General features: G+C 29.9%; 1 protein-coding gene across 4 annotated transcripts in view; it reads right to left on the minus strand.

Annotated features, from left to right (window-relative positions):
- Positions 1–2,565: 2,565 nt before the first annotated feature.
- The window catches only part of ci (transcriptional activator cubitus interruptus), a 98,075-nt gene continuing 87,308 nt past the window's right edge, over positions 2,566–13,332 (minus strand). For 3 of the 4 annotated variants that reach the window (XM_043045727.3, XM_016051048.5, XM_043045726.3), the window contains 7 exons: positions 12,993–13,145; positions 12,001–12,165; positions 11,530–11,787; positions 10,296–10,430; positions 9,339–9,492; positions 7,362–7,457; positions 2,566–6,542 (listed from right to left, as the gene is read on the minus strand). In XM_043045727.3, coding sequence (XP_042901661.2) covers positions 3,625–6,542; positions 7,362–7,457; positions 9,339–9,492; positions 10,296–10,430; positions 11,530–11,787; positions 12,001–12,165; positions 12,993–13,145 — 3,879 coding nt within the window. In that variant the 3' untranslated portion in view covers positions 2,566–3,624. 4 annotated transcript variants of the gene reach the window in all.

Genomic DNA, 13,332 nt, shown 5'->3' on the forward strand with positions numbered 1-13,332 from the left:
TATCCTTGTATTTGGTATCATTTTAAAAGAAATTTGTTGTAATTTATGAATTCAAAAGTTTTTTTTTTTGGAGTTATGCATGATTATAGTAAAATTTATGATAAATAGAGAGCATTCATGATTTTGACTTATTCTACCAAAAAAACTGTCAGTTTTAAGGAAGAATAAGTTATTAAAAATATTACGATTTTACTTACAGTTTGATTTATATTGTAAAATAAATTGTTCCTGAGTATAATTATGCAGTGATTACCGTCAAAAAAAATTTTTTCCCTCTCATTTTTCAAGTCAAAAATTATCTCAAGTATAATCTGCCTCCTCTGTTACAACTATTCTTTTAAGTTTATTTTACTCAGTCACACAAAATTGATACGTTCACCATTAAAAAGGAACTCTAGAAATGTAAACAAGTGATAATGCATCTTGATTCAACTAGTTTAAACCAGTTCCTCCACTATTAGAGCACACTTTTTATACAAAGCTGTGCCATTTTTATTTAATAGTGTGTTTAGTTTATAATTAAAAGTTTTTTAAGTGAGTAATCAATATGGGGAAAGCAGCAGCAGAAAGAATGAGAGAATATAGAACTAGAAAGTTCTAAAAAAAAAGATATTTTTAAGAAGAAAGATAAAGAACATGAAACGAAAATTTATGATAACAGAAGTATTTTGAAAAAAAAAAAAAAGAACCTTAACAGAAAAATTGAAAAAAAAAGAAGTCAAAGGAAAAATAAATAGGCATGCTCTGGAACCTTACTACCAAAAACAAAAGAAATAGCCTAGTAACAAAGTTTCTGATGAAACAAAAACTTGTAATAAATTTCTACTCATCTGATAAACTTTCCTACCAGACTTCTGATAGAGATGAGTGCATGATTGTCAAAGAAAATGGACAGAATGTCCACCATGATGGAAGCATATCAAGTATCAAAGCAGATGCATCCTAACATAAAAATTGACAAATCTAAGTTTTACTATTCTACAACTTATCCATATTTTATGTGTAGGTAAAACACCATATAAAATGTGCATGCGCTATTCACGAAAATGTGAATTTTCTATTAAAATCAGAGTTGCAAACATGTTTGCCGAATAATTACATAGAATTACTAAATATAGCGACTCGTGACAATCGACTTTTTATTTTATAACCATCGTTGAACAGCCGACCCAAATTTGAGTTTGCGGTTACCAATGTTCAACTCCGTAGCCTTGTAATTTTGAACCCAATATAAAAGGCAAGGGAACTCTTCGATCAGTACCCCCATAGGTTTTGAGAACTTGGAGGACTTTGGGACCCGACATATTTAATGTACACCAGTCACCATTTAAGACACTAGGATTCTTTTGATGCTGCTATAGAATATTGATAGTTTTGCAAGTGTAAAAAGTTCTAGGAAAAAATTGGGTAGTTAATTTTGTTAAATGAAATTGAGAAACAAACAAACAATGCAGTTTATTTTTTTTTTCCAACAGGGTCTCGTAAAATAAAAACTTCCAAATCTAACTACAAAGATGTAGCACGAGTTTCAATCATAGCAGTGCTGCCAACTCCAACTTTAAATAACCGAAGAGTCACTTTTAAAAATGGGTGCCACTCTAAAATAATTTCAAGACTGAACTTATTTGTTAACAAATTAATATGGTACATCATTGTTATTGGAATTCATCACTCACTGACCCGTAAATTTTCCTTTCTGTGGATAATGTCCTCAATCATTTGTTTTTAATTTTTTTTTCTTTATTTAATTTTTAGCAAAGAAAACAAAAATAGCAGCTAATTCTGTATATTTCTCACACCTATAACTGAAAAATATTACCGCTAACATTTTTCTGAAACCATTCACATCTCTACTTATTTTTTGCTACAATATTATTTTTCGTTCTAACACTATAATTAAAAATAAATAAATATTGATTTATTTTTGGCCAACATGTCAATGCATTGGGGGGGGGGGGGGATAGTACAAATCTCATTACAGTGTAGCATCATTACTTTATGATTTTGCAATAATTGAGAAAAATAACGTTTTCTAAAAAATTACTTTTTTATTTTTAACAGAAAATATGTTACATTTTTAAGAAAGAAAAAAAAAAGGAAATTAGTTTAAGTAAACAAATGGGAAAGAGATATTAATGGAATTTAAATCAATGATTTTTCTCAAGACTGATTTCAGTCCCCAGGACGGAAGAGTGGCACTATTGCTATTTAGGCCCATTGAATAAAATATGCCAGCTATAGATTGATGTGGTAAATGAAATATTGGCTAATATAGTGACCATACACAAAGAGCAGAAGTAAAAACTACTGTTATCAAAATGTCTAAATTTAATAAATGAAAACCCGATGACTTAAAAACTTAAAAGGAAAAAGCAGCTATTGAAAACAAATGTCTGAATTGGCAAATTCTTTAATAATTCATAGTATACTGTCAAAGAATTTACTTTATCAGTCGCTAATTATTAACATTAAAAATGTGAATAATAGCAAAAATGAAGTGCCTATTTATTTATTATAGGTTAGAAAAAGTTAAAAATGATGTTACTCAAAAAAAAAAAAAAAAAAAACTTAAAAAACCACTTTTATTTGTCATGCATACATGAACAAGGTATTTACAAAATTGACAACAATACAGGAAACAAAATTGACAACAGAAACAGGAAATATTTATCAAATTGCACATTACAGATCTGTATTTTACAAGTGTCTGGTAAAAAGTAGCCAAAGGTTGTAATAGGGCTTTAACCAAGAATTCGGCACAGTTTGGCAATTACTCTTCAAATAGGAACAACAAGATGTGCAAAAATTAAAAAGTGATCTGAGTCCTCATTTACATTTTCTCTTCATGGAAGAAAAGGCACTTTGGAAGAAATATACATCATTCATAGAAATACATTTTACATAAATATTCATATTCTAAAAGAATATATCAGTAAAAATATACACAAACCCATAGTATTAAATAACAAAATACTTATTATTAGACAAAAATTTAAAAGTTAATATAAAATGTATAAATTTCGCAAACAGTATCACATGCTTTATCAGAAATAAGCCATCAACAATTTAAAAAAAAAAAACAGCACTTCAATTTTTGGCCTAAATAACATAAGATTAAAAATAGGCAATTCATTAACTTAAACCCACATATGTTAATAAATTGTATAAAGTGGCATCATCTTATTAGATCAAATCAGAACTGAATGTCAAAAACAATCGTATATCAGATTTGAAAAAAATATTTTACAGGAATAAAATTATAAAGATGAATTAAGAGAAAAAGATCAATACCTATTTTTAAAAATATCTTCAAATTTACGTTAAAATAATGTACACTGAAAAAAAATTCACATAATTTCAAATATTACTATACAAATAAATCATACCCTTACTTACATATAAATACAAATGTGAATATTATTCAAGTTCAGATTATCTTTTATTTTTTTCAAAATTCAATATAAATATTAATTGTGAATCATCAGAGCTTTTGGTAAATGTTTGTAAACAGGATTTATTTTTAAGTATCACAGAATCATATAAACATTGGTCTTGAGCTATTACATACATGTCTAAATAATTAGAAATTAATTTATATTATTGACACAAATTTTATGCTAATATTTAAAGATTAGCGCACATAGTTTGTACCTGAAAACATCTATCTTCTTGAATTAGAGATTGTAAACCGCTATTGAGATCATTAATAACCATGTTAGAAGTTTGTGAGAGTGGAGAACTAGCAGCAGGACTTTGTCTATCAGTGCTACTGCTGACACGATTACAGCCAGGTGAAGCTTGCTGTTGGCTCATCATTTCTTGGCATTGTTGAACATACTTTAAAGTTCTTTGGTAAGCTTCAACAGAAAGAGATGACTGGCTGACATTTTGGCACTGTATCTCTTTTTGGTCCATTGTTTGTGTCACTGCGTAAGCAGATTCTTTCTCATCTTGTTCACTAACACTGGAAGCACTATGTTGAGCTTGTAATGAATATGAGCCTTTTTTGCGGTTGCAGAGATGGTTTTTGTCAAGATGTAATAATGTGGGCAATGAATTTTGATCAGTGCTGTTGCAATTTATTTTCTGATCATGAAATGAGTTTGAGGCAGCTGATGAGAAGTTAGGCGTCATAGGAACCTGTTGTGTTGGATACTGGGGTGGTAAGTTATGCTGCTGTAATGAACCTGGATACTGAGGGGGCATTGGCTGTTGAAATGGAATTTGGGGACACTTCTGCATCATTTGCTGAGACATTGCTGTTTGTGGGTTAACAGTTTGATGATAACTGGGTGGTTGAGTATGAGTTTGAGGATTTATTGGCTGTTGATATAACTGAGCTTGAGGATTTATAGAATTATGGTGGGAATGAGTATGAGAGTTTATGGAAGTTTGAATATGAGAATTGACAGATGTTTGTGATTGCATTTGAGCCATAGCATTAAGTGTTTGAGAACCCATGTTAGGTTGATGGACAGGCTGGTTATTAACAGGTGGTTGATAGTGATGAGCCTGAGAATTCACAGAGCTCAGATGCTGGGGGTTTTCTAATTTCAAAGATGTATGTTGATTCATCTGAGAATTTAAAGTCTTCTGATAAGGCATAACTGCTGGAGAGTTCATAGGCTGATACTGAGCATATAATTGATGGCTCTGTTGTTGCGGGATGGTTGATTGGACAGAGGGTTGACTCTGATTGTTCACTTGGTGGCACATAGGCTGTCCCATGGTTTGCGATTGCCTAGATATTGATGCAGTTTGTGATGACGATTGCTGCTGCATGGAATGATTATGATGCATTGACATTTGAGGTTGAGTAGGATAAGAAACTTCAGAACCTGAGCATAAATTCTGATTGTATGAGTTAAAGGGAGAATAAAATTCAGAACTATTTTGTGCTTGTACATTACAATTTCCATATCCAGCACTTGAATCAAAATTTTGGACAGGATTATTAGGGTACTGATTAGTGGGTGACATCATATTTTGTTGGTTTTGAGGATTAACACCTGTCTGACACTGATTAATATACCCTGTTCCAGCATTATTATAGCCTTGTATTTGATTATTGCACCAATTGTTGGCATCATATTCACTATCGTTTTGATTGGAGTGCATCGGCTGATTCATTTGTCCATTCTGTATAACACATAAATTAGAGTTAGAGTTTAACCTGTAAGCTGGATTTTTAGTTTCTTGAGTATTGCATGGTATATTTTGTTGAATGCTATGCATGTGTGTATTATTTCTGGCTCCATTAGCATAAGGTTGATAGTTTTGTGATGAACAATTAGTAGTATTAGGATGAACAGTGCTACCATATCCGGATGATGGCATTTTATGTTGACTAGGATATGACTGTGACATGTCACTTGGATAAATTGTTTGTCGATTATAATTGTAAGAGCTTCCATGATTTTGACAATTAGTATAGTTATTCTGAGAATAGTGGGAGTTATTACACTCAGTTTGAGAACCATTATAAGTAGTATTAAGTGTGTGAGGCGATTGCTGCATACAATTTTGTTGAGGCTGTGAATTAGTTTGCACAACATTGTGACTGTTGTTCTGAGAAGGAATGTTAGGTTGGCAGAAATTAGAATTTTGATTAGCTATTTTACTGAAATTAGGATTAGAAGCGTTACAATTTACGTGCTGTTGCTGCAAATGTTTATTAATATCATTCTGGAAAGTTTGAACTGGGTTTTGGTATTGTTGCACAACATTACCAGAATAACAAGATTGGGAATTCTGTGCACTATTGTTCACATTTTGGGAACATTGTTGAGCTTGAACTGAAGAATTGTCATTTTTACAACATGTCCAGTTTTGACTGACACTTGAATATGCTTCACTGCTCGCAGAAGGAGGACGTATTTGGTCTACCACATCATTGATATAATTGACAACATCATCTGGAAGGACCATATCTTTATTTTCCTCCAATACACATGAATGCATATTTTGGTTAGGATGATTTCTGACACTGTTTGATTTTGGAGAAGCTACACTGTTCATTGATGGCGGTCTCATTGGATATTGTGGTGAAGCAACACTGTTCATTGAAGGTGGACTCATCGGATATTGTGGTGAAGCTACACTATTCATCGATGGTGGGCTCATAGGATATTGTGGAGGAGGAAAACCAAACAAAGGAGAATACCCATGTTGAAATGCCTCATTATCAGACACCAGGCATTCATTTTGACTGAGAACAACCAAATTGCTAGTGTTCGATAGAACCTGAGCTACTGTTGCCTTTGTACGTTTGCTGTGCAACTGTGAAGTTAGTTCATAGGGAAGTGGTTCAACAGATTGACTGGAACGTCTAGAACTACCAGCAGAAATAGGATCGTAAGTAGAGGAACTATTAACCGGACCTATACATGATTGGCCAGATTTGTTGCTATTGACTTGTGAGGCAGCACCTTGAGAGCCAGCTTCAGAATGTAAACTACTGAAGAAAGAGCTAACAGTGCTACTACTGCCACTATGAGAGTTATTCGGCTTTGGCAAATCAGTAGTACATGTAGCAACTGGACCTAGGGGAAAAAGTAAAGTTACTAAATTAAAAATTGAAGAGCAATTATGTTAATGTTGAAAGTTAGATAGAAATAAAGATTGGAACTTAATTTAAATTTTAAAATCGAAAAATTATTGTTCTACATTTTTCTTGCACTGTTATACAAATATGCTTTTCTCTGCGGCTGAATGACGCTATGATGTACATAAATAGTTTATTTAAAAGGTACCTAATATATCACCATAAAACTCCTGGTTTTGATTGTATTTCACAACACAATTCATTTGAATAATTTTTAGAACCTAGATAATTTTTGACAGTTAAGAATTCTCTTCCTAATAATTCAAGAATAAAATTTTATCAGCTCACATTAAAAAAAAAATTAAATATCACAAGGAAATAAAAAGATTAAATTGATTAATTTTGAGATCTCATTAAAATTTTTATTAGAGTGTATAAAACTTGCAGGAAATAAAATTCTTGCTAAGAATATGTATTATTTGTACATGTTTAAATCAAATCAAACAATGACTTGGCAACGCATTTTTTTTTTTTTTTTTGAATTTAAAGACATCCTATAAATAAGAAAACTTATCAACTATATTTGAATCATTTTTAACAAAACTTCCAGGATCATGTCCAGGAATTAATATCTAATTTCTTTACTACACATGCAGGATATAAATATCATGTTATTAACAATAAAATATTGAAAAAAAAAACATTTAATGCTAAAATATGATATGCTTAACGTTTTTTAAAAATTAATGCCTTTAAGGATTTTGAAATGCAATAAATAAATAAATAAAAACATAGTACAATTTGTAAAAATCCTTACCAGAAGTTTGAATAACATTTTCAGCAACTTTAACCTCAGTAGTTTGGCTCGTTTGGGTAAGCGACATGCTTTCCAAATTTTTACAACTGCCCCTGCCTACATAAATATAATATTTTTTAATATAATGATATTTTAAAAATTAATGTTGATGACATTATTTGTGATAGCAATACAGAAATATTACGTTATAACACAGAGGAATCTATTAACATTATTTAGTTTTTATGTATGTACTGACCCTACTTTTTTTTTTAACCGTTTTTTAAGATATTGGTAAGCATACAAAATGATAGCAAAAATATAGATTAAATTAGAACATCAAATTCATTGGTTGTTGTTCAGCATTAATGTTTTAGAATTTCTCAGAAATTCTGTACCTAAATTAACTAGTTTTACATTTGGGTTTACAAAAAAAAAGGGAAAAAAATCTGATTTTTTTACAAATAGAACAAAATATGTCATTGTAGTATTTGCCAAATGTTTATTGCACACAAGTCTGTATATAATTTGCAGTTCAGCGATAGAAAAAAGTTTAAGCAATAAACCATTTAAATCTAGCAAATTTAACAAGACATTTAGCCGTTCCTTTAAAGTAGAATGTAAATCAACTTCCACTTTTTCTCAGAATACTCTACTCTAACATTAAAACTTAATGGCCTTTAATTAGTTAACATTGCAAGCAAGATTTATAATTACTTCTTTATTAAACTTGATACAAAGCTTATTATTTTCAATTAATAGAGGAAATGAATTGACATCATTGAGAATATTGTAATTTCATTGACTATGGTCTTGAGTAGGAAAGGTCAAAAAAGAAAATGGAGAAAGTAGGGGGAGGTTTCAGCAAAAATAAGGCAATGTAAAACATCAAAATTTTAACAATTGGAAAAAAGTATCTTAAGCTCTTTTCTCTGTACAACTTCTAGAACAAGAAACCAAATATTTTGAGTTTAATAAACGGCTCCTTTTTTTTATTATAACAATAGTTTGAATATTTTGTAATTATGTAGAAAGTTTTTACATGTTTAATAAGGAACATTACGTGTTTACATCAGGATGTGTAGCCAAATTATTCAACAAAAAATAAGCACCTCTTAAGCACTTTTCAAGCACTCAAGAAATATTTTTAAGCACTTTAAAAAATATCATAACTAGGCAGAGTTGCAAAGTTTCTGGCAATTGACGGTTTTATTTTGTTTTAATCGTCATGTCAATTTTTTTTTTTTTTTTTTTGTCCTTGCTTTTGACAATTGTCAAAAATACGTCGAAATAGATTGGGGTTGAATTAATTGTGAAAACGTTAAATAGAACAATGTGAACTAGGTCTTTTTGCAGAATTCGAAGTGAAAATCAACTTAGTAAAAGAAAAATCTCATTTTGAATTAAGGGAAAATTAAGCACTTTTTAAAAACACCCAATGAAAAAAGCACCTTTAAGGGCTTTTAAAAAACGAAAATAAGCACCTTTGATTATTTTAATGTGCAATACTCCTTGGAGAAGGTTTTTACTGCTATTCCACTTATTATTATAATTTTAAGTTAATTATTTTTGCCATTTTTTTTAAAGCAAACTGTATTTAGTTTTAAATCTTATTTAATTTGCAATTTAGCACATAATTTCTCTGTTAAAAATTTTTTTTATTTGAAAAAAAAATCCACTTTTAGAAATGAGTAAATTGAACTACAAATATTATGTTTCTTAATACAAAGGAATGAGTTTTGAATATACAGAATAGGACTTCAAATGCAAAACAAAAATAACGTAGCTATATAAATAAACATACTTCGACATAGATGATTAAACATACATTATAATAGAAAATAATCATATAGTGATAAATAACAGCACTTTGGTCTACTATTAAATTATACCATTTTCATATCCAAAATCAGGAATATTGGAAGTTCAGAATGAATCAAATTTGGGCTATGGATCCCACAAATTATAAACAATTATATAGCACAGTAGTATTAATACCTGATCTAGAAGTTAAAAGATTTGGGAACCAATCTCTGGCAGATTTGAAAGATGCTCTAAACTTAGTTTTAAAACTCTTTGGCCTCCTTCCTCCTTCTGTTTTAATGTCCCCACCAACAGAACAAGAAGCTAGTGACACTTCATCTTCCAATTCCTAAAAGTAATTTTCCATTTGAGTAAAACATGGAAGACAAGTTTTATTTACACAACATTATGAAGTGGTTAATTTTATTTAAAACTGGAATATTCATGGCAGAACTTCTGAGCTTTCTTAGACTTAAGATAAGGAGTAAACAGCAAGGTAGATTTTTGCTATTTGAAGTTAAAGCCAGTTTTATTTAGCACAAGTTTTGGATATACAGTATAGAACCGATTATCCAGCGATTCCGGATAACTGATTTTTCCGGTTTTCTGAATCGCTACAAAAGTTTTTTTTTTTTAATGTTTATAAAACGAAACTAAAATTTTTTTTTTAAATACTTTTAGAAATAATAAAAAATTATAAATAATAATACACTTAAGTTTAAATAAGGAAAGAAATTATGAAATAAAAATTATATACAGGCTTATATAAGTTATTAATGTTATTATTAACATTAATAACATATATAAGCTATTTGTGCTTATGTGAGATTCGTCTACAAACGGCTTTTGATCCGTCCTCTAAATCAGTTATTTCGTCAACTCGATATGCCGGTACGCTCTAAATAACAAAATGGGCTCAAAATCTTGCAGGAAAATTTTTTTTTTCAATGGACGAAAATTAATTTACAGTTCCGAATTTCATTCCGGTTATCTGGTTTTCAGGTTTTCTGATTTCCGGATAAGAGGTTCTACATTGTATTTAAAAATAAAAATCATTTGATTAACAAGTGCACAGAAAACCTGAAACACAAATTAATATCATGGATAAGTGCAGTGCAATCTTATTTGAAATTCAATAATCAAGTCAATTACTTCTTCCAGAACTTCAGCAACTGGAACCCATACTGCATCAATGTCAGGAAGCCTGCTGGTTGTGGAGATGTGATTGTCACTAATTGGAGGACCGCATTCATCAACAGATTCCTCATGGATGGTGTGAGGGGAATCCTATATTAAATAAAAAAAAATACCATTAAAACAAAAAGATATGTACGGCACGAAATTCTTAGTTTCACCTATATCACCTCAGTTAATGAACTAGTTTTTTGAAGTTGAGTACATATTTGAATCTTACATACATATCTGTGTACAATTGAACATTACTTGTGCAGATTAAGATTCTAGTACTTTTTGAATTATTCACATATAAGAATTAAGTTACTTGTAAACGTAATTTTACTTTTAACAAATTAAATTTTTGTAAAATTATAAATTATACTTTGACTTTAACATTGAAAACAAATTTTATTTTTAGCTTTAAATTGTAGAAGAGTTTCCCTACATCTAAGGTGTGGCATTAGTCACCAAAAAAATAAAAATAATTAAAAATAACAATATTTTGTACAGATGAATATCACATTACAAGTGAAGGCAACAAACAAGTGAAAAGGTGCTGCAAGACATCAATTGAAATAGTATTTCTTTCTTTAACTAATAGTATTTCTTTCTAAACTTTATGGTAACTTTGTTGATATAAAATGAAAAATTATTGGAAAATTTAAATGAATGCAAGAATGCAAAACTACACCAGATTCATAAGCCCCTTAAGTTTCAAGAAAGTTAAAAGTAAAACAGCAACAAAAAAATTGCAATTAATATGAACTGCGATCTTTTAAAAATATGGTATGAACGTGCAGTCAAAACTATGCAAACCTGTTTTGTCATAGTTTTGAAAATGGAAAGTAAGATGCTTTAGTGTTTGCTTTTGCATACTACAATGATAAGGGTATAAAAATAAACATGACCAAGAAGATTAAAAAATGTGCTAACCTTAATTAAGAAATTGTTTACAAAATCAAATTCAGTAATATTCTAAGTCCTATCACTTATAAATGATTTTCTCTCTTTCTTTTTCTTTAACCTTTAATATTGTTTATCTACCCCCATACAGCATTTTGGCAATTTTTGCCAAAGTTATAACGATGATTAATTGGTTAATATCGTTAAATATTTACATGTACAATAGGAGCTTCTGTATGCAGTGTTTCAGATAGCTTAATAAGACTTTGATTAAAACAAAAATTAGTCATAAATGAAACAAACTTACTTCTGATTTAATACTAGGACTAGACATACTGCCTGGATTTGTAGTACTACTACCATCTGAATTTGGACTTCCTCCCATGCTACTACTTTGATCATGGGGCTGATCATCGGTAGGCTTGCTATCATCTTTTCCATCTCCACCCTTATGCTTCTTGTTGGCAAAGAAGTCTGGCCCATGCACTGTCTTTACATGCTTTCTTAATGAACTTGGATCTGTATACCTTTTGGTACAGCCGGGAGCTTTACAAGCATATGGTTTCTGAAAAGTTTCAACTCAAAATTAATAATTTCCAGAAAAATAAGTATCTTTTTTAGAACATAAATACTTACTTAAATCCTTAATATTGCAAACTAAAATTAAGGAATAGAAATATTTTATTGTAGTCACAAGTGGTGTGTTGAAAGTACATTATTCAATGCATCAAAGGTTTAAATTTAGATAATATCACACAGAAAGAGTAGTTTAACTTACCGTATTTGAGTGGGTCCTGTTTTGATGTTTAGCTCGATCGGATGCATTGCTAAAAGCTTTAGAACAACCAGGAAATTCACAGGTGTATGGTTTTTCTCCTGTATGTGACCGTAGATGAGTCTTCAAATTCTCCAATCGTGAATATGCTTTTGAGCAACCTTCAAACTAAAATTAAATTTACCTATTATATCATAACATTTTTTAACAGACATAAATGCCAAAAATGTATTTCCAACAGAACCCTGTTGTGTATTTAAATATTTCATATGCATGCATATTATTAATAGAGAAGTTAAAACATGACTGCTTATTAAACTATATAACATTTAAGTAATTCAATTTTAAGATTAATTTTCAACATTTCTTTCTTACATGCATTAAGTTAACTTGTTAGTTAGGAGGTGCCAAGATAATGAATTTAATATCAGCTGATTAAATTAAGAGACATTTTGGTTTTGAAAATTACAGTGGAATCCAAACTATCCAACACTGTGGTTAACGGAAACCTTTTTGATGCACTTTAAAAGTGTTCTTATAAAGTTTCATCATTCAGCTGGTTTGTCAAATTATTGTGTGACATGCTATAATATTGGCATTTTAGACAGAAAAATAAAATTTCAAAAAAGAAAAAACTTTATTATAGCCTATTTATTATGAGTAATTTTACCCAGAGTTCAGTGTTTGTACATTAAAACATATAAAGGTTTCCCCATTATTGTAGGCCTTTGATTTTCTGTGTACTCTTCAGCCCACGAATGTCGGTCAGAGTTCTACAGTAGTTACGTTAAGAGCAACTCAGAAGTCAGTTTAAACTTTTTTTTTGTTAAAGAAAAAAGATATCGCCCAAACTAAAGAACTTCTACCTTGTTTTTTTTTTGTACTTCATTGGCATTATTTTTTTACTTTTGTCTACATAGCCCAAAAATATATCATATCCTTTTTGGAACTCAGTTGCTAGTAGTTTAGAAAATTTAAAGTATATATATACTTACTGTACACTTATTGGGTTTTTCACCAGTGTGGCGTCTCATGTGAACCACAAGCATATATTGCGCTTTGAAAGGTTTTTCCTCCCTTGAACAATCCTTCCATCGACAAACAAATGATGTTTTTCTACTACCTTGAATATGGTCCTTGTTTATATGCTAAAATATTTAAAATCTGTTTAAAATTTGTAACAAAATATTTAACTTATCAAAATCTAAATAACTAAATAATAAATCTAATAATCTAAATAACTTTAACTTAATTTATCTTTAAAATACTTTTAAAGTTAATTTATCCTTATAAAATTAATAATAAAAGAAAAAATCCTTTAAAAAAAATTCAAAC

This window comes from Parasteatoda tepidariorum, chromosome 9 (assembly GCF_982258835.1).
Source record: "Parasteatoda tepidariorum strain Cologne lab strain chromosome 9, Ptep-v5.0, whole genome shotgun sequence".
NCBI lineage: Eukaryota > Metazoa > Arthropoda > Arachnida > Araneae > Theridiidae > Parasteatoda > Parasteatoda tepidariorum.